The following is a 23175-nucleotide window of genomic DNA, read 5'->3' as shown; positions in this document are numbered from 1 at the left end:
ACTTATTCCAAGAGAGGTCGTATAATCCTTTTCTCAACACGTTTTAACAAAAAAGGTTTAACGTTCTTCACATGCAACCGATGACAGAAAAGTGTACCGTGTAAAAAAAATGTCTATATTCAACAATAAACTACAATTCTCAGTCAAACATTTCACAATAAAATCCTTCTTCATTAACAGCATATGGTGCGTGTTATTGGGCGCACATGTATTAGTTTTTATGGGTATGTAAGGAAGGATCATTTCATTGTTTTACTTTGTGCACTTGCAGCTGCAGACAGTGAGTCGACGTCGCCACATGTAAAGGAGGCTCGTGTGTAAATATTGGATGACAGGGTGTGTGAGGGCCGAGCGTAAAAAAATAATGATCCAGCTTCTCGAACATTTCTTTTATTCACATGCTTAATTAGATCCAAACAAATGTGCCTTGATAAACATAAGCAATAAGTAATATTTCTTATTTGGATGATTTCAGTGTGTCTGAGCTTGGACAGTTGCAGGCTACTCCAGGCGCAAACATCAATCGGCAAAACAAAGATGCACAATACAAGAAAAACAACAACTAATAAATACTGACAAGATATCAGCTGCTCGAGCTGAACTGCGTCACAGGGAGATTATTAGAACTGATCTCCATGGTGACGAGCCACAGAATCCAAATGAATTCAGGCTTATTTTTTCTGTGTACGTATTTTGCTGGTAGTTCTAAAAAAAAAAAAGTGATAAGTATACAAACCTTTGAACAGTCACAATGTTTTCAATCTCTGAAGTCATGTTATTATGTCACGTGGTCCTAACTTTCTCCTTTATTCATTACTCATTTCGAAAAAAAACTCAAACTGGAAGATGATGAGGTTGTTTCACAGTGTGTCAGCGCTGTGTGTTAGTCACTGAGATATTCCTCTATGATCAGGTCCAGCTCCTCCAGAAGCACTTGACTTGTGTTGGGCTGAGGCTGACTGTCTGGCAGACCCTCCTCAGCTCCACCCTGGCCTTCCTCTTTCTGCTCCTCCTCCTCCTCCACGTCTGTTTCCAGCTGGCCCAGCTCTTTGTCTGTCAGAGCCTCCAGTTTTAATCTGCACACACAACACAGACACACAAGGGAGAAATAAAGGCAAAGAACTAAGGTATGGTCTAATACACAGAAAGCTACATGGTATCAACTGAATAAGAGCTATACATGTTTGTGACCATGGTTACATTAACAATCGATGGAGCAGACATGGGTTGAGACGTTGTGGGAACACGAGGAAGTTCATGCAGACGCACGTCAATAACATCCAGCGTCGCGTGATGACGAAGTTTAGTGAAAGTGGAGTCGGTCCTACGAATCCTCCTTCACACCTTTCCTCACCACGATTTCCACTGAGGTGGATAGGAAAAGACGATAGGAAGGACGATCCCAGTCCACCCTGACTTTCTGAGTTCTGAGGTAGAATACCACTTGCACATCTCCCTGAGGGCTGTGTAACTGTGTTCTGTTCCTCTCACTGGGGAGTAAACCCTGGGGCGAGATTATTCAGTCAACAAACATTACGTCATATCTGAGCCAATGGAAGGAAAAGATCCTGGTTCGTTCAAACAGTGTGTGATGTTGATTCCAGCTCTTTATATGTCACACCAGAGTCCTCTGTGAGCACAAACTGCTGCGGAGGAGGCTGGTTGGATCTTTCGGATTGCAGATGACGGACAAGCATTGTTGAATCGAATTGCATTGTGGGAAAATAAAAGGTGTGCTCTACCTGCTGGAGAATCTCCTCTGTGACATCTGACCCACATCCTGGATGAAGGCTATCTGGGCTGAAAGAAACAGAACAGAACAGAGCACTTAGATCAGCAAGAGACAGACACGCTGATTAAATATGGTTCAATGGTCGAATAACTAATTAATCAACTTTAGTCACAGTCACAAAACCATGTTCTTCACACACACCACGTGAGGGTAAGACTTTGTTCAGGTTACAATGTGTGTGCGAGTGTTACCTTGGTTCCTCATGGGGCTGGACAGTTTGGCAAGGTACGGCAGCAGGTCCGTCTGCAGGCTGACCGGTGTCAGACAGAAGCTCCTGAACAGGGACTGAGCAGCCAGGCAGTTCTCCCGGTGCTGACGGGAACAACACGAGTCTCATCAACTGTCGCCACAGACGGCAGAGCTCTGAGACAGGGAGTGTGAGTGACGGCAGAAGGCAGTGTTGTGTCTTTCTAAGGCGTCTGGGGAAGTCATGTCGACATTACAGTAAAACAACCCTGAACCATCAGTGTCAGTGTGTACAGTATATTGACTGATCAGCAACAGGGCGGACGCGCTAGCAAGGCGGCTAAAACCCAGGGATTGTAACGTAAGCTCTTCACACTGCATCCATAGTGTTGTGTGGTGCGGTCTGCACCATTTTTCAGCGCACACGCGGAACCGACAGCTGGATTACGATTCCTTACAGTCCCCCTCAGTGGATGTGTCTCACCTTCTTGCTGACCAGATGCCAGCCGGGTTTGTGCAGCGGTCTGAAGCCAACGGACACTTGTTGAGAGTTGGAGTGAAGCAGCCCCCTGGTGGCCACCGAAGACCCATAATCCTCCATGGTGCTGCGGCTCTGAAATCAGGACGCAATAAATTAATTCAATAAAGTCGTCACTCTCAACTTGCAGCTCTCCTCTGTGGTTTTAACTACTAAAAAGTGACTGCTGTCGTTTGCAAGAGTTGTAAAATCTTGGTTTTTGGAGCTGGTGGAATTCTTTATCAATGTGAGAGCAACTCCATGAGTAAAGTATGCAATGCTTGAGTAAACGTGTTAGACTGACCGTCCAATCAGCAGTGAGGAGGTCAGAATCAGACAAGTACTCGCTGGCCCGGGCCACGTCCTCCACCTCTGAGAAGAAGTCCAGGTAGTTCTGGTGTAGGTACAGGTTGAAGAACCCTCCAGACATGTGCGAACGTTCAACAACCAACTAGAACAACAGACACAGACAAGTGAGTGTGAGGGTTCCAAAAGGACTACTAGGACATTGAGGTCAGCTGTTTGTTATCTGGTAGCTAGAACAGTGCATGTTTTTACCTCAGGGTCCACTAATAATGTTTCTCTGAGGTGATGAGAGAGATGAGATGACAGACCGGGTCCAGATGCAACTTCGGCTGCTTCAGCGCCCTCAGGATTCCCTCCTTTTGACAAAAAACAGCACACAAACTATTTGCCTGAACCACTATTTGATGGAGCAGCAGTGATGCTGCTCAGTGTCTAAATCAGCAATGAGCAGAGAGGGAAGCGGACTATGTGCTTCTTGCAGACCTTGTAAATCAAATTTTTTCAGGATCAACTTTCTGTATGAATTTGAATCCAATTTATTTCTAAAAGATTTTTTTGTGACACCTGCCAAGTAAATAATCATCAACACATTCTAGTTAAAACACACAAATTATAGTTTTTATATATAGTTTTTTATAACCTAAAAAGATATGGCTTCCGTTATTCTGACCTGCGAAGATCAAACAGTGCGTTAGTCTGCGGCTCCGAGCCGATTGGTCCCTATCGCAGATGAAAATCTTTAAAAACACAACTCACAAATATACATTTTCATTTATGTTAATTATACAGGAAAATGGTGCATTTGTTGCGGACTATCTTCAGGAGTGGATGAATCCACATTAGGCTGGTGCAGCAGATATGTCAGGCTTTGTGATGCGTATAGAAGCTCTGTATGAACATGAGTAAATGGTCGAATGTGACTTGTACTGTAAAGCACTTTGGCTGGTCAATAAGACTCGAAAGCACAATATAAATACAGTCCATTTTCACAACACTTGTTAGTAGAGTCAAGTAACTGTTGATTTGAAATCGCACAGAGGAACCTGGGAAGTATGACTGACGTTTGCAGTGCAGGATCTTCCCCAGGGCTCTGAAGAGGAATAGAGACGCATCTTTCCCTCCGATCGCCTGCACCTCTTCCTGCTCCTTCGTCTGTCTGGACCTGGTCTTCCTCTGGTTCCTTCTGGAAAACGCTTTGCCCGCTGAACTCGCAGGTCTGTCCTTCTTCGTCCTCCACAGCTTTTCCAATGACGTGTCTGGAGAGTTAAAGTTGGTGAGGAAAGGCCATGAGGTCATTAAACGATGCATATGTACACGCAGATGGCGAGGCGAGGTGAGGTGTGTGGATGTACAGACCCGGAAGGGAGGAAAACTGAAGACTGTTGATGGCACTGCGAATATCTCCAGAGCTTCCTGAACACAGCATCTCCAACACACCCTTGTCTGGCATATCCATTCTCCCACAGCTCTGCATGGAATTATGGGGGGAAACAAAATGTAGACCAGAAAATGGTAAATGGACTGAATGGACGTTATTCATGTAGATCTTTTCTAGTCTTATTGACCACTCACGGCGCTTTAAAGTCACATTTACACACATTCATACACAGTCTGATGAGCCGCCAGAGGCAATTTAGGGTTAAATGTTTTGCCCAAGGACACGTCGACATGTGGACTGGGGGAAGCTGGGATCAAACCGCCGACCTTCGGGTTGGTGGACGACCGACTCTACGCAGGCGCGATCAAATAAAAACCCAAACCAAAATGTGTAATCAGCTGCACGGCCCCCTCTCACCTTCCCTGCCTCCAGGGTTGAAATGCGGGTCAGGACCTTCATCGCTGTGGTGGGAGCCACTGGATTAAAACTTGGAACAGAGGACACACAAAACTGTGTTAAGGGGAATTCAGCATGCTTATTGAATTATGATGAAATACGTGAAAAGGGAATGGAAGAGATATAGGCCTGATTCTCTCTGCAGTTGATGCTAATAAAATAACTGGAAACCAAACCTGGCCCCGGAGTGCAGCACCATGTTAAACTGTTGGGTCACTACGTAAAGTCCCTTGAGATGATTTGGAGCGATACAAATAAAAATGTATTGAATAAATTTGGTCAGGGATGAACCAGAGCGCGTCTCCCTGGTCAGTCCACAGCTGAGACTGAACCGTCTACGGGGGGTCTCTGGGGCTGAAGGTGGGTTTCAGCCTGTCACAGACAAATGTGTGTATCATTTGGAACCTGATGCTGCTGATGTCCAGCTCCTCCTGGATGTCTCTTGGGAAAAGAAAGCGTGAGCTGCTGTCTCCACTCAGACTGTCGGACACTATGAACACCAGGGGACATCGACTCGTCTTCATAAATTGCCTGGAAAACACCCATCAAACATACAGTTAACAGTTTACTATACAACATTGTACATGTAGCTTATAGCACTGAATGCCATCCATGAATACTCTGGTCCACCAGCTCCTGATGCTGAGGCTGAAACTTGACTAAACAGCAGAGGAGGCTGGACCATGAGAGCTGGAACTGGTCACAATGTTCCTGTCTTTACTTTTTAAGTGTGGGTTCAGATCGGAGTGTCATCAGAGTAGCTTGAAAGTACGGCGTCTCTCACCTCAGGTTACTGTGCAGGCTGCCCGGCTGCCTGTAGAACTGGTTTGGCAAATCCTGAGGAAGAGATGACTGTTAGCTCTGGAGTGAAACCACATTAATCTGAACCAACGAGCATCAGACCAGGGTTTTATTCACCTTGATCAAAGTGCCTCCCCCAATTATTATATGATCTTCATCTCTCCAACAGGAGAACACACATCTGCATCGTTCTGGTCATTTTGAGACTAGACCTCCAACAGCTGTTAACCAACCTCACACAACTGGAGCCAAAATAGTGCTGGGCAATAAACAATAATGTATTAAAAGTGACATAATGAGTCAAATAGCATTGCTATTCAACTGTAATCATATTAGAATGATCAGCAGATGGATTCCTTCAGACAGACTGTACCTGAAAATACATTCACTGATGATTCTACCTGATGGTGTGAAGTTACATAATACAACGTTTGTGACCAGTCTAACGAACTCAGAGCGACAGGGAACTGAAATGTTGCCCACAAAAAACATTTGTGGGCAACGTGGATCCGGAATTTTCCCTTTATCTAACATTGTGAGATCTTTTTTTTTTTTGTCCCCAATGTCCCCATCACCCAGGGATTAATGCATGGATGCAAAAGAATCAAAGCATTATTTTGGGGACTGGTATCTCTGAGTATGAGCTGTTTGGTGCGGATCCAAGTGGATTTAAATGTGGTTTGATAAAAGGACTTTTGGGTCGTGGCGGAGGTTTGCGCTCGACCGACTGTATCTAGTTTATTTTAACAATCGAATGCCTAAAATAGGTTCATAAACACCGGATATGATAAATAAATGTCACTCAATTATTTATTTTGGTCGTTCCGGACTCAGGGAGTGCGTGACTCCTTTTACAAGTCCATTTTACAAGAGTGTAGTGAAGCTTTCCACCCGACAGATCAAACTCAGTGTTTGCAGGCGAGGACCACAGTGCAGTTTCTCATTGTATCTTTAAATAAGCACATAGCAAATGTCAACACTTTATATTGATGTAATAAATATTGAAATGTCAATAACTGCATGAGAAATAAAGAATAACAAAAAGTTTCTTTATAATAATCATCCAGATATAGTGATTCACAGACGTGGTCATTATGAGATGTTTCCACTGTCATCGTGGGAACAATTGTGTTTAACAAAATATGGTTTAATTTATTGTTGCAGCAGTCAAAGTGATATGGACCAGCCGTGGACCAAATCTGACGACACAGAGTTGAGCAGTTTAAATGGTGACAGTCTTCTCCAGCTGTAGTACTGCGTTACTGAAGGGCAGGGAGTTGACAGTGGCTACATACCTCCACCAGTATGAGCTTCCTGTCGGTGGCTCCGTCGTCGCCCGCCATCCGCAGGCAGCTGTACTTGTTGGCTCGCAGGAGGAACTCCTGGAACTGGGCGACCTGGGAGCCGCAGGAGAAGCCAGAGAAGCCGTTCGTCCTCCAGTCTATCGGAGGAGGCAGACTCAGAGTCACATGACGTCACAGGGAGGAGGAGCCTGTTGACTGACAGTGGGTAGTGGTCTGGGTACCTGAGATCATTTGTCATATCATGAGGATTCAACTGCATTAACTCAAAAACCATTCGACCCGATTTACAAACACTGTTTCTACCTTCTGCAGCAGCCGATCATCAACAAGGTCAGAGATCCTCCCTGGACATTACGCCAGCATTAACACACACATCGGCTATGCTCACATTAACTACAGCACCACAAACATATTTTCAGTTTTGTTCTTAAATATTTAATTTTATTGTATAGTTTTCCACGTGTTGCTCTTGTACTCTTTCCGTGTACTGCCAGTACCATTTTTTTTTAATTAGGTTTATCTTTCCCCTTATTTTTCTGCTTATTATGTTTATGCACCAAAACACCAGAGCATATTTATTGTCTGTGAAAACCTACTTGGCAATAAAAAAGGATTATAATTCTGATCCAATAATAAAACCAGTTAAAGACAATGAGCAAAAAATTAAACAAAGCAGCAACCCTTCATTCACAGTCCCCTCCAAAACTATGAATCAAGTTATATCAGTCACAGGGACAGTGGCAGTGATAGGTATGAGTCTCCTGACCGTGCTGACTGCTGCCGTACGACTCCATGTTGGTGGGATTGATCCACTCCTGAATCCTGAAGCCCAGCTCCCGACACAGGACCAGGACTGTAGCAGTCTTTCCACAGCCTGATGGTCCTGTCAGCAGTAAGATGCCCCCCTGCAGATGACAACAGGCAAGCTACACGTGAACCTCAACAGACAAACAGTATCTTCACAGCCCAGACTGCAAGAGGAGTCCTCCATTTGTCTGGGCCTCTCTGGGCCAAAGCTGGGTGTGTTGTTATTCACATCACTAAATGAGAAGCTCAGGTTCTCACAGACAAAGCTAGCAGACAGGTCTGGAGGCCATGGCTCAGTTACGCTGATCACGCATCAATGAAATGAAACAACAAATTACCTTTGATGAGGTCATGTGAACCTTCATCCAGCTCTCCACTTCCGCAATCTTCTTCTTGTGGACAGCTAGCTCAGCCTACACACACACACACACACACACACACACACACACACACACACACACACACACACACACACACACACACACACACACACACACACACACACACACACACACACACACACACACACACACACACACACACACACACACACACACACACAGTGAACTGTTGGACTTACAGCAGACTCATTTACGTGACTCCTACGACGGGTCTGGACCACGTGAAGAGAACTCAAAATTATGAAGTTCTCCCAGTTCCCTTGTCTGAACATGCTGAGAACAAATCTATTTGTCTTGCATGAGGCCAAATGTGTGTATTTATGCTTATTCATATGTTGAGGCTTGATATTGCAGATAACTTGTATAAGAACTTGTGAGTGTATAAGAACACTGATGAAGATGACACAATAAATGAGTGTTCAGTGTGTTTTAACTAGACCCCAATCGATATGGATTTTTGCGGGGCCGATGTTGACATTATAAATTGAAAATACAAAAACAACCAAATAACGTAAAATCACGTAAAATGTAAAGATAAATGCACATTTAAAGGTCTTTAACATATCGGCCCATAATATCGTCCAACTGATTTATCAGTCGGTCAAGTATTAAAACTGAGGCACACTCCAATATTTGGATTCAGAGCAACTGGCAAATGTGAAGAGTGACGGTGCCCACCTGTGAACGAGGCGAGTATCTGTCCACCCAGGGCTCATCCCGGCCCCCCTCCTCCGACTCATTCAGCGGGTAGGAGGACGGGTGAGGGTCCGACCTGCCCTCCTCCCCTTTCCTCTTCCTCGCCCTCTTGGGCTCAGCCTTAGCACGTGAAACTTTCCTCCTCCCAGGCAGAGAGAAGCTTTCCCCCGGCAGCTCAGTGAAAGATGGACTCACCCAGTGGTTCGCCTGTTGTAAATACAGTCCAAGAAAAAGTGATAAGAAAAAACTGAAGGAGAATATGGCTGATAAATCACAGAGGAGATTACACGACAGAAACAGTTGTTGAATGTTATGTGCAGCTCAGTGAAGATCTGGTACTTCACCACTGACACAGGCAGACATGATGCTATTCCATAGAGCAACTCATGGAAAGCAAAGCTGCTTACAAACTGTAAAAACCTCACAAGAAGTGTACGCTGTCCTGATATGTGTTCGTGGCAGCGAAAATTCATCCTGTAATAACTCCTCCAAAGGTTCAGTTGTTTACCTCTGCTTGTTGTCAAACTACTGAACCGATCTCCCGACACTTGGTGGAAGGACGGGAACATGGGCTGAGAAAGAACCAATGATATTTTGGCGGATCCAGGAATTGAATTTTTTCTTTCTCCAACATTGCCAATTGTCAATCTCCCATGGAATAATGTGAGGATCTTGATGAAAGGCGTATTTAGGGGACTGTTATTGAGTGTGTGTAGTTTGGTGCGACTCAAGGGAGTTTAGGAGGGACTGCTGTTGGGGCCTCGGTGGAGGGATGTGCTCCACGTCAGTGCCATTCCAGTTTACAGTTGTTGATCGAGATCAATTCTCATTTTGTGAAGCTGCTGAAATGTATTAGAGAGGTTGTGTCAGTGCAACGCCACTGGTGACATGTCGCTGGTGGAGAACAACCCATGTGATGTGATGAACGCGTGGAAGAACTCACTCTGCTCGGAGCAGCTTTGTCTCCCGCGGAGATCTTGTTCATCCTTCACACCGAGCTGCGGTTCACCGGAGACCTGGTGTGACGAGCTGCTGCTGCTGCTGCTGCAGGACACAGGACACACACACACACACACACACACACACACACACACACACACACACACACACACACACACACACACACACACACACACACACACACACACACACACACACACACACACACACATGTATTAGTAGAAGTATTAGTACTGATACCACTGTGCGGTATCCTCACCACTCGCGCACACGCACACGCACACACACACACACACTTACTTTAGTCTGGTCAAGTATTGGTACTGAGGCACACTGTGCAGTATCCCCCCCCCCACACACACACACACACACAGGTCAGGTCAAGTATTAGTACTGAGGCACACTGTGCAGTATCCTCACCACACACACACACACACACACACACACACACACACACACACACACACACACTTACTTTAGTCTGGTCAAGTATTAGTACTGAGGCACACTGTGCAGTATCCTCACCACACACACACACACACACACACACACACACACACACACACACACACTTACTTTAGTCAGGTCAAGTATTAGTACTGAGGCACACTGTGCAGTATCCTCACCACACACACACACACACACACACACACACACACACACTTACTTTAGTCTGGTCAAGTATTAGTACTGAGGCACACTGTGCAGTATCCTCACCACACACACACACGACAACAGTCCACCTGTGTGTGTGTGTGTGTGTGTGTGTGTGTGTGTGTGTGTGTGTGTGTGGACGGTGGGTGTGTTCACGTGAAGCTGATACAATACATGTAATGTATGATATATGATATTGGTGTAACTCACCGTGTTGGACCATTTGCTGCGTCGTGTTCGCCTGGTCAACAGAACTTGTTTCGCACTGTTTAAAAACTGGGAGGTGCCGTAAAGCGGCGGCGGCGGCTCGCTGTCGCAAAGGTGCCGTGAAGCGTCGTGTTTGTGTCGCGCCGCCTCCTCTACTCGCTCGCTCGTCTCCTCGTGTGACTCCTCTTCGTCCAGGTTCGTCTCCTCGCGGACACATTGAAACGTGCTCAGCGAGCCGAGGAGTGCGCGCTGAGCTGACGTGTGTGTGTGTGTGTGTGTGTGTCGTTCAGGTACATTGTCGTCGAGACACGTGTCGACTGCCGCCGAGACATGAAGATGAGGAAGCGACCGAACGTCCTGTTAACAGGTGACACACACACACACACACACAACCTCCAGAGGATTCTATTTGTGGAGATAGTCGATGACATAAATAAATAGAAGTATCCGTCCATCCATCGTCTACCACTTATCCACGTAAGGGTCGCGGGGGGCGGAGCTAAGCCCAGCTGCCATTGGGCGAGAGGCAATAGAAGTTACCATTAGAAGCATCTAATCAGCGACACCTCCATGTGTAGTCCAGGGGTGAGGTCGAATTGTCAAATTGTCTCTGGAAGTTTCCTAAATCTTGAAGTGACCCGGAAGTATTTGATCAGCACCATGATAAGATCTGTTCAGATTCTCAAAGTGCATAGGAAAGGAGCTTCAATGCTTCATTTCCCATCTTCTTTAGCAGAGGACACACTGGAGCTTCCTATGTGAGAGTAAGGAGATATAGACGCCCCACAATTCATTGCGACAGCGATATTTAATGTGACGCGACATGAACGATTCAATCTGAAAGAAGAGTATGAATATGATCCAGATGTCAGTTACTGTTACATATGAATCATAACATCTGATGTCACACGGTGGTAAAACACTGAAACATGCTGATGGAGCCGCTGAGGTTTTTGTAGTTCATCTTCTGAAATGTGTAGTTTCACCACGACAGATGCATCAACAACATCCTCCGTCACATGACGATGTAGTTTACTGAGAGTGGAGTCGGATTCTCTGAGCAGCTGTCGGCTTTTCCTAAGTCCTATCAGTCCTCCTTGACACCTTTCCTTGACCTCATGACCTTTTCCACTGAGGTCAAGGAATAGTAGGGAGGAAGGACACCCCAGACCTGGCAGCAGAGCAGAACCTGGAGGTTTCCTCTGGGACCGCAGCTGAAATCATCTCCCACTTCCTGTAGCATCACCTCATTTCTCACCACAACGTGATTTTTAGATACCAGGAGGGAGGTTACGAGGTCCTTGGTATTGCTCCACAGCCTGATCAGATCTCCCAAAATGATGGAGTAGGCAGTGGTTCTTCTTCACAACAAGGCAGCACTTCTGAATGAACATCCATCTCCGTTGTTAATCCCTTTGTCCCACAGGAACCCCGGGTGTCGGGAAGACTACGTTGGGGAAGGAGCTAGCCCAGCGCACAGGGCTGACCTACGTGAACATCGGAGACCTGGCCCAGGAGGGTAAACACTTCAACTCACAACTAACAGAAACACACACACTGATACAAACGCCCTTCATTCCTCTGCTCAATCCAGAACGGCTGTCAGCTGATGGTTGGAAAGATTTAATTCTAATACATGTTTTGTTTTGTTGTGCGCATCTAACGGTGGTCAGCGCAGTGTGTGAGCCTCACTCGCCTTCACATCAGAAGGTGTGGTAGCAGAGCCTGTATGGGGCCCTAAGCAGAATTTGATTCGGTTATTTTGATCATGTAATCTAACCCAGACAAAATCCCAAATCACTCCTATTCATCCCCGTTTAAACTGCTCACCAAACTCATATCAATACCGCATATCAAAACAGCCGAATTTGCCAACTCGTGTGGTGCTACTTGTCAATCTGAACAGTTAATGGTGGTGGGGCGCCATGATGGACGCTGTGGAGAGTCAGACGTGTGTGGACCTGGAATATTGGGGGGAAAAGAACTGTCTTCATATGTTTTACCGGAGGAACACTACGCCATGTTAGATGTGTTGGGAACGCTGGAGTGACTGTTTCATATACTTGATAATTGTAATTATTGAAGGGAAAGAAAATATATTTTTTCGCATTTGATGTCATTGTACTGTATACTGGAGTAAAAATGGCTGTAGTGACAGTCGCCATGCGTTGAAATAAGTCATTGTTTTCACATTGAATTTTGATAGTGTTTTAAAAAAAAGAGTGAAATGGAGAGATTATGATTCAACGTGTTGGCACAATGACATGGAACATAGATCACACATACACAACACGTGTGTGTTGCATAAACCAATTCACTATGTAAAGTCTGTTTTATAGCTGCTGCAAGACTGTAGCTAATGGGGATTGATCCTAATAAACTGAACCAGACCACAAAGCCTTTTTATTGGTCGTCCCTGCTCTGGATCTTCACTCAGGGTTTGAATGTTTCCATTGAGACTTTGATGGCAGAGTCATCCCAAGGCTGCTCTGACGATCTATTCTCTTTCCCCAGGACAACTTTATGACGGCTTTGACGAAGAGTATCAGTGCCCGATTCTAGATGAGGACCGGGTGAGTGAAAATTAAATAGGATATGCAAACTCTGAATCTGGTTCTGATTTGAAATGGAAATGTGCCCCCCCCTCAAAACCAGCGTGGTGCTCGTCAGTTGTGAGGAAACGCAACCATCACATGTTGAAGAGAAGTGGAGGAAGAGGTTCTGTGTTCAGGTTTCCTTCCGCTGCTACTCGCGTACGAGTGGATCTCAAACAATGGGAATATCGGGAAAAAGTTCAATATTTTGACAACTATTTCAGAAAGTGAAAATTGAGTAAATCCTAGACTCATTAGTGAACTCGGTGTTTCCTTTACATGCATTCATACTGGATTTTGACCACCGCTGCTGAATTATTATTTATTTAGTCTACGAGAGGAGATTGGGCTCCGTCTTATCTATGGGTGGGAGATCCCTTTTTTTATTGGGTCAGGGGTATCCAGTGAGGATAAAATGTGTTGACAAAGATCTGTCTTGGTGTGTTTTATTTCTCAGTTGGGTTTACAGGTGAAAGGACAGAGTCTGACCACGAGGGGCTTCTAAAGCAGCGTCACACAAGAAAGATGTGGGTGTGGTTCTAATTGCACTTCACAGCAAAGGTGGAATGTTCACACGCACACAGTGAGATGAGGAGAGAGCGTGAACAGAAGGGATACAAGACCAGAGATGGGTCAAATAAAGTGCTATCACAGATTGGTCTCAGGAAATATTCTAATTTAGATATACTGGATTTTTGATTTTGAGTTGTAAATTGTAATCATCCAAATTAAAAAAGGAAAGGTCTTGGCTTGAAATATTTCACTTTACATTTAACAAATCTAGTCAAATATCCGCGATATTCAATATTTTTGAGATGCATCTGTACTATTCCAGTAACTGTGGGGCCGTCTGTGAGCTAAGGCTGTGAAACTGTTGACCGAGCATGACGTTTATTCTCTGTCTCTTCAGACTGAATGAGGTTGTGTGACATGTGACTCTCCAGGTGGTGGACGAGCTGGACGAGCAGATGGTGGAAGGTGGTGTGATCGTCGACTACCACGGCTGTGACCTGTTTCCCGAACGCTGGTTCCACATTGTCTTCGTCCTGCGCACAGACAACACTCAGCTGTACACACGGCTGGAGGGCAGGTAACCGCCATTTAATTTTACTAACACTTGTCTGACCTATTAGATAAGGTCATTGAATCAATTTGATTCCCTCACTAGAAATGCAGAGTTGCTCGGGTTTGTCTCTGTCTCCCTCCTCCTGTCTGAGGTGGACTCTGTCCTCTTGTGACCGACAGGGGCTACACAGGGAAGAAGCTGCAGGACAACGTGCAGTGTGAGATCTTCCAGACCATCTACGAGGAAGCCATGGAGGCCTACAGCAAGGACATCGTCCACCAGCTGTCCAGCAACAGTCCTGAAGACCTGGAGCGCAACCTGGATCAGATCGTGCAGTGGACCGAGCAGTGGATGAAGGACAATAACTAGGACAGTGGCAGGACTATCGTCAAAGAGTTATTTGGACAATTAAGCATGAATTGTGGTTATTTTCATAAACGTTGCCATCGTGGAAACTGGTGATATGTTAAAAGTTGTGAATTACAATAAATAAACAGAAAAGTCTTTGTAATAAAATAAACAAGCAAATGTAATTATTTGGAATGGATTGAACAACACAGACCAAACTAAATCATTATCTGTACTCACTGCTCTGTAGTGAGTACTTGTTATTATTCAAAATACTTCTTATTCAAAATAATGCGTTGCATCTTATGGCAAGGGACATCATGGTTCCTATATTTATATATATATATATATATTTATTTATTTTTTAGTTTCCTTATCTTAAGGAGGTACCATCATTGTACCATCATGTGTATTTATGATGTATTAACCTTTAGAAAGCATTTTATTTTAAAATAAATCACTACTGAAATCATACAAACCATTCATTCTATGGGGGCAGACAGAAGAAGTAAAAAATATGAAATTACATTGTTTCCAGTTATTACAAAGTGCTAGAGTAAAATGACCTGTGACACTTCGGCCCAAGCGGCCCTGCCTGACTCCGGCAGGGGGCAGTAATGCGACCACTCACTCCAGCAGCTGAAACACCACCGAAGAAGAAGCAACGACGACAACAACAGCAGCAGCAGCAGCTCCAAACGAAGAAGAGTTACACTGGGAACAGAAGGAGATGGAGGGGAACGAGAAGCACCACGGAGGCACTAATTACATTTTTAAAAGACAGGGTTGATAAGTAGAATCTAATAACACAATAAAATGATGTTACACGCTCCAGTACAGTAGGTGGCGGCATGCACCTAGAGTTGGTTGCAATCCGCCAATAACCAAGAGAAGAAGAAGAAGAAGAAGTTCCCGGAAGTGCAGCTGCTTCGTCTAGTTTCTTCAGCGCCGTGTGGATTCGAACATACATGGACAGACGTCGGTGATACAATGGGTGAGGCTGAGTTGTGTTTTAATTCTGGAGGAGAGACTTAGTTGAGTGTGGTTGTCCTGTGGCCGGCGGCACCGTAACGTGTCCACACGGTGACACGTCCCCGTCGAGTCGACTGTCATTGAAACAGAGGTGACTGTCTGTTACTGACACACACGTGACTGTCTGTTACTGACACACAGGTGACTGTCTGTTACTGACACACAGGTGACTCTCTGTTACTGACACACAGGTGACTGTCTGTTACTGACACAGGTTACTGTCTGTTACTGACACACACGTGACTGTCTGTTACTGACACACACGTGACTGTCTGTTACTGACACACAGGTGACTGTCTGTTACTGACACACAGGTGACTCTCTGTTACTGACACACAGGTGACTGTCTGTTACTGACACACAGGTGACTGTCTGTTACTGACACACAGGTGACTGTCTGTTACTGACACAGGTTACTGTCTGTTACTGACACACACGTGACTGTCTGTTACTGACACACACGTGACTGTCTGTTACTGACACACAGGTGACTCTGTTACTGACACACACGTGACTGTCTGTTACTGACACACAGGTGACTGTCTGTTACTGACACACAGGTGACTCTCTGTTACTGACACACAGGTGACTGTCTGTTACTGACACACAGGTGACTCTGTTACTGACACAGGTGACTGTCTGTTACTGACACACAGGTGACTGTTACTGACACAGGTGACTGTCTGTTACTGTCACACAGGTGACTGTCTGTTACTGACACACAGGTGACTCTGTTACTGACACACAGGTGACTCTGTTACTGACACACAGGTGACTCTGTTACTGACACACAGGTGACTCTGTTACTGACACACAGGCACACAGGTGACTCTGTTACTGACACACAGGTGACTCTGTTACTGACACACAGGTGACTGTCTGTTACTGACACACAGGTGACTCTGTTACTGACACACAGGTGACTCTCTGTTACTGACACACAGGTGACTCTCTGTTACTGACACACAGGCACACAGGTGACTCTGTTACTGACACACAGGTGACTCTCTGTTACTGACACACAGGTGACTCTGTTACTGACACACAGGTGACTCTGTTACTGACACACAGGTGACTGTTACTGACACACAGGTGACTCTGTTACTGACACACAGGTGACTCTGTTACTGACACACAGGTGACTCTGTTACTGACACACAGGCACACAGGTGACTCTGTTACTGACACACAGGTGACTCTGTTACTGACACACAGGTGACTGTCTGTTACTGACACACAGGTGACTCTGTTACTGACACACAGGTGACTGTCTGTTACTGACACACAGGTGACTCTGTTACTGACACACAGGCACACAGGTGACTCTGTTACTGACACACAGGTGACTGTCTGTTACTGACACACAGGTGACTCTGTTACTGACACACAGGCACACAGGTGACTCTGTTACTGACACACAGGTGACTGTCTGTTACTGACACACAGGTGACTCTGTTACTGACACACAGGTGACTCTCTGTTACTGACACACAGGTGACTGTCTGTTACTGACACACAGGTGACTGTCTGTTACTGACACACAGGTGACTGTCTGTTACTGACACACAGGTGACTCTCTGTTACTGACACACAGGTGACTCTCAGTGCTGCACAAGAGGCAGGGACCAGTTCAAACATTGAATATTACACATTAAAAACTGTATCAGAAGGACACACATTAAAGAGTTCAAACAGGTCACAGAGTCACTGATTCTGTCATTTTCTCTGTGGCTGTTGGAATTCAGCATCATAATAAGTTGTTTGTGGTGTTGACTCGTAGATGGACACAAGGTGAGCAATGACTTCTCCATGTTCAGTCACATCTGACTGCAGTCACCTGGTGACTCTTCTCTGTCATCTGCATGATAATGTTAAGAGATGTTACAACACCCTATCATCTGAGAAAAGGGGATTGTGGGTTTGTTTTTATGTCTTCAAACATATATATGGTGTATTTTCCCCAGAGTGTTGCTCAGTGGATGCTAAGAAGATATTTACACCTTTCATTAAACTTGACAGAAACTTGACTTTTTGGACTTTTCCAAAGATGTTGTTGTTTGGCTTCTCCTTAACTAGAGCTGCTCCTCAACATGTAGTTTTGGATCAGATCTGGATGAATGGGTCCATTCTAGTGAATTTAGAATCATGGCTGATTTGTTTAAAAAAATATAAGCCTCTGCTTCTGTGGCTAAAATTTTTAGGGCTGCAACTAACAATTGTTTTCATAATCCATTAATCTGACGATTACTTTCTCGATTAATCGATTAGTTGTTTGCTCCAAAACATTTCAGAAAATGTTGATCGTGTTTTGCAAATGCCAAGATGATGTTTTGTTTTGTCCACACACCGAAGATATTCAGTTTACTGTCACAGAGGAGCAAAGAAACCAGAACATATTCACATTTAAGAAGCTGCAATCAGGGAACAGAATGGTGAATGTATGTATGTATGCTCCTCTCATCCATCCATTCACACAAACACTGATCGCAGCCATGATCGCAGCGGGCAACATGGAAGACGAGACATGGGTGGATCCAGCCGGACCAGTTTGGGGCTCAGCGTCTTGCTTGACCCTTTGACATGCGGACAGGAGGAGCTGGGGATTGAAGCTCACGTGAGTTCTCACCCTGTGTGTCCTCCACAGAGACCAGCAGTCATGCCACAGCCCAGGATGATGCTGGTGGTGACGGGGGACGATTTCGGCTACTGTCCCCGGAGGAACCAGGGACTCGTGGACTGTTTCCAGGCGGGAGGCATCACCAATGTGTCACTGCTGGTTAACGGCGCTTCTGCAAAGGAGGCAGCTGAGCTGGCTCAAAGGTAGTGTGGTGTAGTCGTGTTACTATCACTAGACTATTACGACTACTATAATTTTTTATGTCCATGAAATAAAAAGTAGCAGTGCATTAGCATTTGGATTTTTTTTTGCTGTTTGCTGCTTCACTTCAAAAATCAACAAAATATGCCATTTGCACAAATATCTGACTGTAGTCGGGGGCGGAGACCCTCTGTCGCCCCACAACAAGCTGCTGAAATCTTAGAGTTGAACAAAAATATGAGTAAGCCTTGAATTTACCTCATAAATAACTGTTCAATCTATTCATATTAAATGATAATAATATAAGTGTTCCTAGTACGCGGTCCGCACCATTTTCTTTGTTTTTAATTTACGGAGCCAGGGATGCACACGGAACCGACAGCTAGCGGACCGCAAGGAAATATTTGCTGATTTTCACAAAAAGTGTATTGGATTAAAATCGCTTACTGCCCCTTTACGGCGGCTGTGGTTTAAGACGTCCACTGATCCAAAGGTTGGCAGTTCAATCCCAGCTCCCCCCTGTATGTTAAGTGTCCTTGGGCAAGACACTTAACCCTGAATTGTGTCCGATAACTCTTCTGACAGTGTGTGAATGTGACAGAAAAAATTAAAATAAATATAATACATAAATACAGTCCATTCAGTCATTAACTGTTAAGTTATAAAAGTAAGGAACATTAAACTTGCAACATTCTAATTTAGTTTTTGTGTTCAGACACAACATCCCCATTGGCCTCCATGCCAACCTGTCCGAGGGGGTTCCAGTGAGCCAGCAGGCCTCCACCCTGATCAACCAGCGCGGTTTCTTCCATGGGAAGATGGGCTTCCGTCAGGCCCTGAAGGGAGGGCAGCTCAGCATGGGACAGGTACATCGCTCCACAGAACAGCAGCATAGATTTTTTTATACAAACATCCGGACCATCAGCAGCACCAGGAGAAATCCTGTCCACATCTGTGTCTTGCCAATAAAACTATTAAGTTTGTACCGTCCTCGTCATGAAGGCGTGAACCCTGTGGATGCTGCTTTCACTGTGCGGAGTCACGTGACTCATGAGGGTTTGTTATGAACAAAGCTAATTACACGCTAGTAATTGTTTGTTCTAAACATCGTAAAGAAAGTTGCTCAGTCCATCATGACTGCAGTCATCGGTTTAATCAGATCCCGTTGGCTGCTCTGAGCTCGGCCAGCCGACAGACAATGTTCTTCGCGCAGTGGTCATTACTTTGCGATGAATTTTTACTTGCACACATCAGGGTTGCCATGGTAGTCTGTGTTTGCCGGTGTTCAGTGAGCAAGTGACAGTTCTGCACACGGCTATGCAATGAAGGAACAGCACAGAACTTAAAGATCTTTTATGTTCTAATGAGACGTAATACATTTTACAGTAATCACTCGTCTATTTTTAGTATCAGATGTTAGTAGAACATCACCGTGACGTCACCCGTTGGTTTGGGAGCTGCTGTTGTGAAGCTTCGAGTTTCTCATTTTCCCCAGCGCCATGTTGGGTTTTTTGGGGGCGGGTCTCACTGAGAGCTCGTCCACTTCACGCCAACCTGCAACCAAACACAGACGGACCAGCTGTCGATCACGCTTAGGGATGAAACGGTTACCGGGTTCACGGTGACATTCCTGACCGTTAGCTCTACCGTTTCAAATTTGAATTATCATTAAAAGGGCGGTAGATTACCACAGTAAATTCTGTCCAGCTCAAAGAATTTTGGCATTTTTGAAAAAAGGGCTGCGGGACAGTTGATAGTCCACGACGACTGTCCTGTCTGCAGTGTCAGTTGGACAGAGCCATATGCTTTGTGCTGGAGGCAAGGAGCAGAATTGCTGTGGTGCTCACGTCCTGGTGTGTGTTCACTCTCCAGGTGGAGCTGGAGTTGAGGGCCCAGGTCCGACTCTTCATCGATCTGACCGGTCACCTGCCCCAACACATGGACGGACACCAGCACATCCATGTGCTGCCAGGTAACGCAGGGGAGCTCCCGGGAAGGAAGACTCTAACTAGTCACTTTCGACTAAATCCCACAAACGGGTCAATTCTGTTGTCACGTGACCTCCACTGTCCTCAGGTCAGTTTGTCATGACCCGGCTGTCGGGCTGTGTGTGTGTGTGTGTGTTGCAGAGGTACGTGAGGTGTTTGCGCAGGTGCTGTCCGATTTCAGGATTCCATACACTCGTGTGCCGGTGGAGTCCGGTCTGCACAGCTGCCCCTGGCTGCCGGGGCACCTCCACAGGTTCTACGCGCAGGTGGAGAAGGACGCGCTGGACTCCATCCCCGTCTTCTCACGCTATGGAATCAGGTCTGTGTGTGCGGGAGTGAACGCACCTTTAGAGATCTGTGATGTTGAATATTTTGGGTTTGTTATGAGTGTATGACGGGCCGCCACAGTCGAGTCAATGTTTGTGAAACCATGGCTGGGCTCCATGTGTGCACACAGCTTTATTAATCACATGAAAATAATGGGCTCACTCTTTTCCACGTCCGCAGGTGGCCAGATGTGTACCTGGGTCTGACCACCATGGGCCAGAACTTGTCCGTCCCCAACCTGCAGCGGGCCCTCGGCCACGCTCTGGCCGCAGGGCCTTCAGGCGCAGCCCCCAGCGGGGCGTCGGCCTCCGATCGCCCCGTGGTCACAGCAGAGTTCATGGTTCACCCGGGTTACCCCAGCCGCCCCCAGGAGGGGGGCTGTGGGGAGGGTCCTGATGACTTCTCCCAGTCGGCTGACAGGCAGCATGAGCTGAGCCTGCTGACAGACCCGTCGCTGCAGTCGCTCTACAGCCAGCAGCGAGTGCAGCTCTGTGCCTTCAAAGACCTCTGAGCACCGCCGACCGAGGAGCGCGACAACGTCCAAAGCTCTGTTCCAGTGGTTAAAAATTATTATTATTATTATAGTCCTATAATTATGATGAGTTTAACATGATTTGGGGCACACTAAAAAGGGACTGGTGAATGTCTGACTACAATACATCATCCAGCTTTTAGGTGGAGATAAGAACAGTTGGACATGAGAAGACACAGAGAGATGTTCACTGTCACTGCCACACGAGGAGCTTTCTGTCGAGTCTGACAGATGCTATCACGAAGAAGATGTCACTATTTATTGTACAGTATATAAACACAATACATTGTACAGAAGAGAACAGCTGAGATACTAAGATACTGCACAGAACACACAAACTCAGTGTGTTTGTGCGTGCCTGCCAAGTGGCCACCCTTGATTGGACAGACCAGGGGTGGATTGGGATTCGTCCTTCCTGTGTCTTGTCCTTGACCTCAGTGGAAAACGTCACAAGGTCAAGGAAAGGTGTCAAGGAGGGTTCATAGGTCTTAAGAAAAGCCGACAGCGCTGCTCAGAGAATCCAACTCCACTTTCACTAAACTATGTCGTCATGTGACGGTGGATGTTCCACATGACACCGTGTGACATCAGATGTTATGAATCATATGTAACAGTAACTTACATGATGACTTGTGTTCCTTCTCAGTCATATTATATGCTTATCTACTACTTCGGATTTAATTATCACCTGTACATGGCACGTCAAGTTAAATATGAATTGTGGGGCATCTATATCTCCTTACTTTCACAAAGGAAGGTCCAGTGTACCCTATGCTAAAGGAAATTGGAAAGGAAGCATTGAAGCCCCTTTCCTATGCATTTAGGGAATCTGAACCGATCTTATCATGGTGCTGAGGAAACACTTCCGGAACATTCCGCCACACTGTATCTGTGCTTTATCGTCTATTTGACCCTAAATGAGGCGATGATTTACAGAATGAACATCGTGTATGGAAGAAGACTTGAATCTTGCGATTGAAGCATAAACTCCTCAGGAACCTTTTGACTGATGTTATAAATCAAGAGAGTTTTCTCAGAGATTTCTATAGAAACTGACTTCTTCTTACATCCACTGAGTCGCCCTCTGCTGGTGATTTCAGACACTCGTGCGACTACGTCCAGTTCTATTTACATAGATTTATTTTCTGAGGTTTGTGTGCGATGATGAACTTGACTGAGGCGGCGTTCACAGCCTCTGAGTGTGGATCACACAACACTACAAAGACCACCAACTTACAACCTGTCACGTGATGTGATGACGGTTTGTATTTTATGAAAGCCAGCCTGAGTCGCTGCACAGCGCTCATTCCATTCATTGCTCTATACTCACATGCACATATTTATAACAACTTGGGTTTTGTAGTGTAGTTGTGTGTGAATGGCTCTGATCTGGGAACACGATTCATACGATCAACTGTCCAACTTGTCTGATCGTGTGACTTCTCGTTATTTCACTTTTGGTCTTGCATGTTTGATGTTCCATCATCTGGATGTTTCATCACAGGACCTCAGCAGTATGACGTCATAGTGACAGTCAGTGCTGGACCAGCAGGGTCCCAGTGTTTCTGCCTCAGGCGTCTCTCAGTTCAACCAGTCAACTTGTCTCTGAGGTTTTTGAAGTAACATGGTGGAGCGGTGATTTGTAATGACCTCAGGTCTGTGTAGCACTGTACTTCTCATGTGTGTCTCTGACTGAATGTTGTCGGAATATTTTTAAATCACCTGTAACAGTACGTCTGTAATGTGTTCGGCCTTTGTCTGGGTATTTACGGTAACAATTCATACTTTGATTCAGTTTCTATGAACTTGACATGCTAATGAATGAAGTGAATAAGAACTTGTGTCTGATGTTTTTCTTTCAGCATGTTGACATCCTGGTGAGATGTTCAGGGGTCTCATTTAGAAACGTGCGTTCGCCACTTCCCACACAGAGGTTGTGATCTATAAAAACAAGCTTGACGGGAGACTCACTGAGACACTGAGCATTTATTTAAATCAGGTTAAA

General features: G+C 45.5%; 4 protein-coding genes across 13 annotated transcripts in view; 2 read left to right on the top strand and 2 right to left on the bottom strand.

Moving 5' to 3' along the window:
• The window catches only part of LOC118314126 (NACHT, LRR and PYD domains-containing protein 12), a 593122-nt gene that overhangs the window by 23802 nt on the left and 546145 nt on the right, over positions 1-23175 (bottom strand). The gene's annotated exons all lie outside the window — the stretch shown is intronic.
• rad17 (RAD17 checkpoint clamp loader component) lies at positions 375-10607 on the bottom strand. Of its 6 annotated transcripts, none has more exons than XM_047331119.1 (17): positions 10469-10607; positions 9588-9688; positions 8627-8851; positions 7886-7960; positions 7507-7645; positions 6732-6877; positions 5420-5472; positions 5041-5166; positions 4597-4666; positions 4158-4269; positions 3845-4057; positions 3054-3157; positions 2800-2946; positions 2463-2591; positions 1984-2104; positions 1743-1800; positions 375-1076 (listed from the first exon to the last, which is right to left on the bottom strand). In XM_047331119.1, the coding sequence occupies exons 2-17, from the start codon at positions 9627-9629 to the stop codon at positions 884-886; spliced, it is 1953 nt and encodes a 650-aa protein (XP_047187075.1). In that variant the 5' UTR covers positions 9630-9688; positions 10469-10607; the 3' UTR covers positions 375-883. The 6 variants fall into 6 exon arrangements, with proteins under 6 accessions (XP_047187075.1, XP_047187076.1, XP_047187072.1 ...); XM_047331120.1 differs by having other exon boundaries at positions 375-1085; positions 3863-4057; XM_047331116.1 differs by having other exon boundaries at positions 375-1085; positions 10469-10603.
• ak6 (adenylate kinase 6) lies at positions 10586-14645 on the top strand. The gene is made up of 6 exons (XM_035640378.2): positions 10586-10660; positions 10756-10832; positions 11892-11984; positions 12980-13038; positions 14004-14149; positions 14305-14645. The coding sequence occupies exons 2-6, from the start codon at positions 10796-10798 to the stop codon at positions 14492-14494; spliced, it is 525 nt and encodes a 174-aa protein (XP_035496271.1). The 5' UTR covers positions 10586-10660; positions 10756-10795; the 3' UTR covers positions 14495-14645.
• On the top strand, positions 15144-23007 carry ydjc (YdjC chitooligosaccharide deacetylase homolog). The gene is made up of 6 exons (XM_035640369.2): positions 15144-15467; positions 18150-18325; positions 19039-19189; positions 20196-20295; positions 20453-20630; positions 20819-23007. The coding sequence occupies exons 2-6, from the start codon at positions 18162-18164 to the stop codon at positions 21147-21149; spliced, it is 924 nt and encodes a 307-aa protein (XP_035496262.1). The 5' UTR covers positions 15144-15467; positions 18150-18161; the 3' UTR covers positions 21150-23007.

Source organism: Scophthalmus maximus, chromosome 3, assembly GCF_022379125.1.
Source record: "Scophthalmus maximus strain ysfricsl-2021 chromosome 3, ASM2237912v1, whole genome shotgun sequence".
NCBI classification, from domain to species: Eukaryota; Metazoa; Chordata; class Actinopteri; order Pleuronectiformes; family Scophthalmidae; genus Scophthalmus; species Scophthalmus maximus.
Note: the sequence above shows the minus strand (reverse complement) of the source record. Positions and strands in the feature narration are given on the sequence as shown.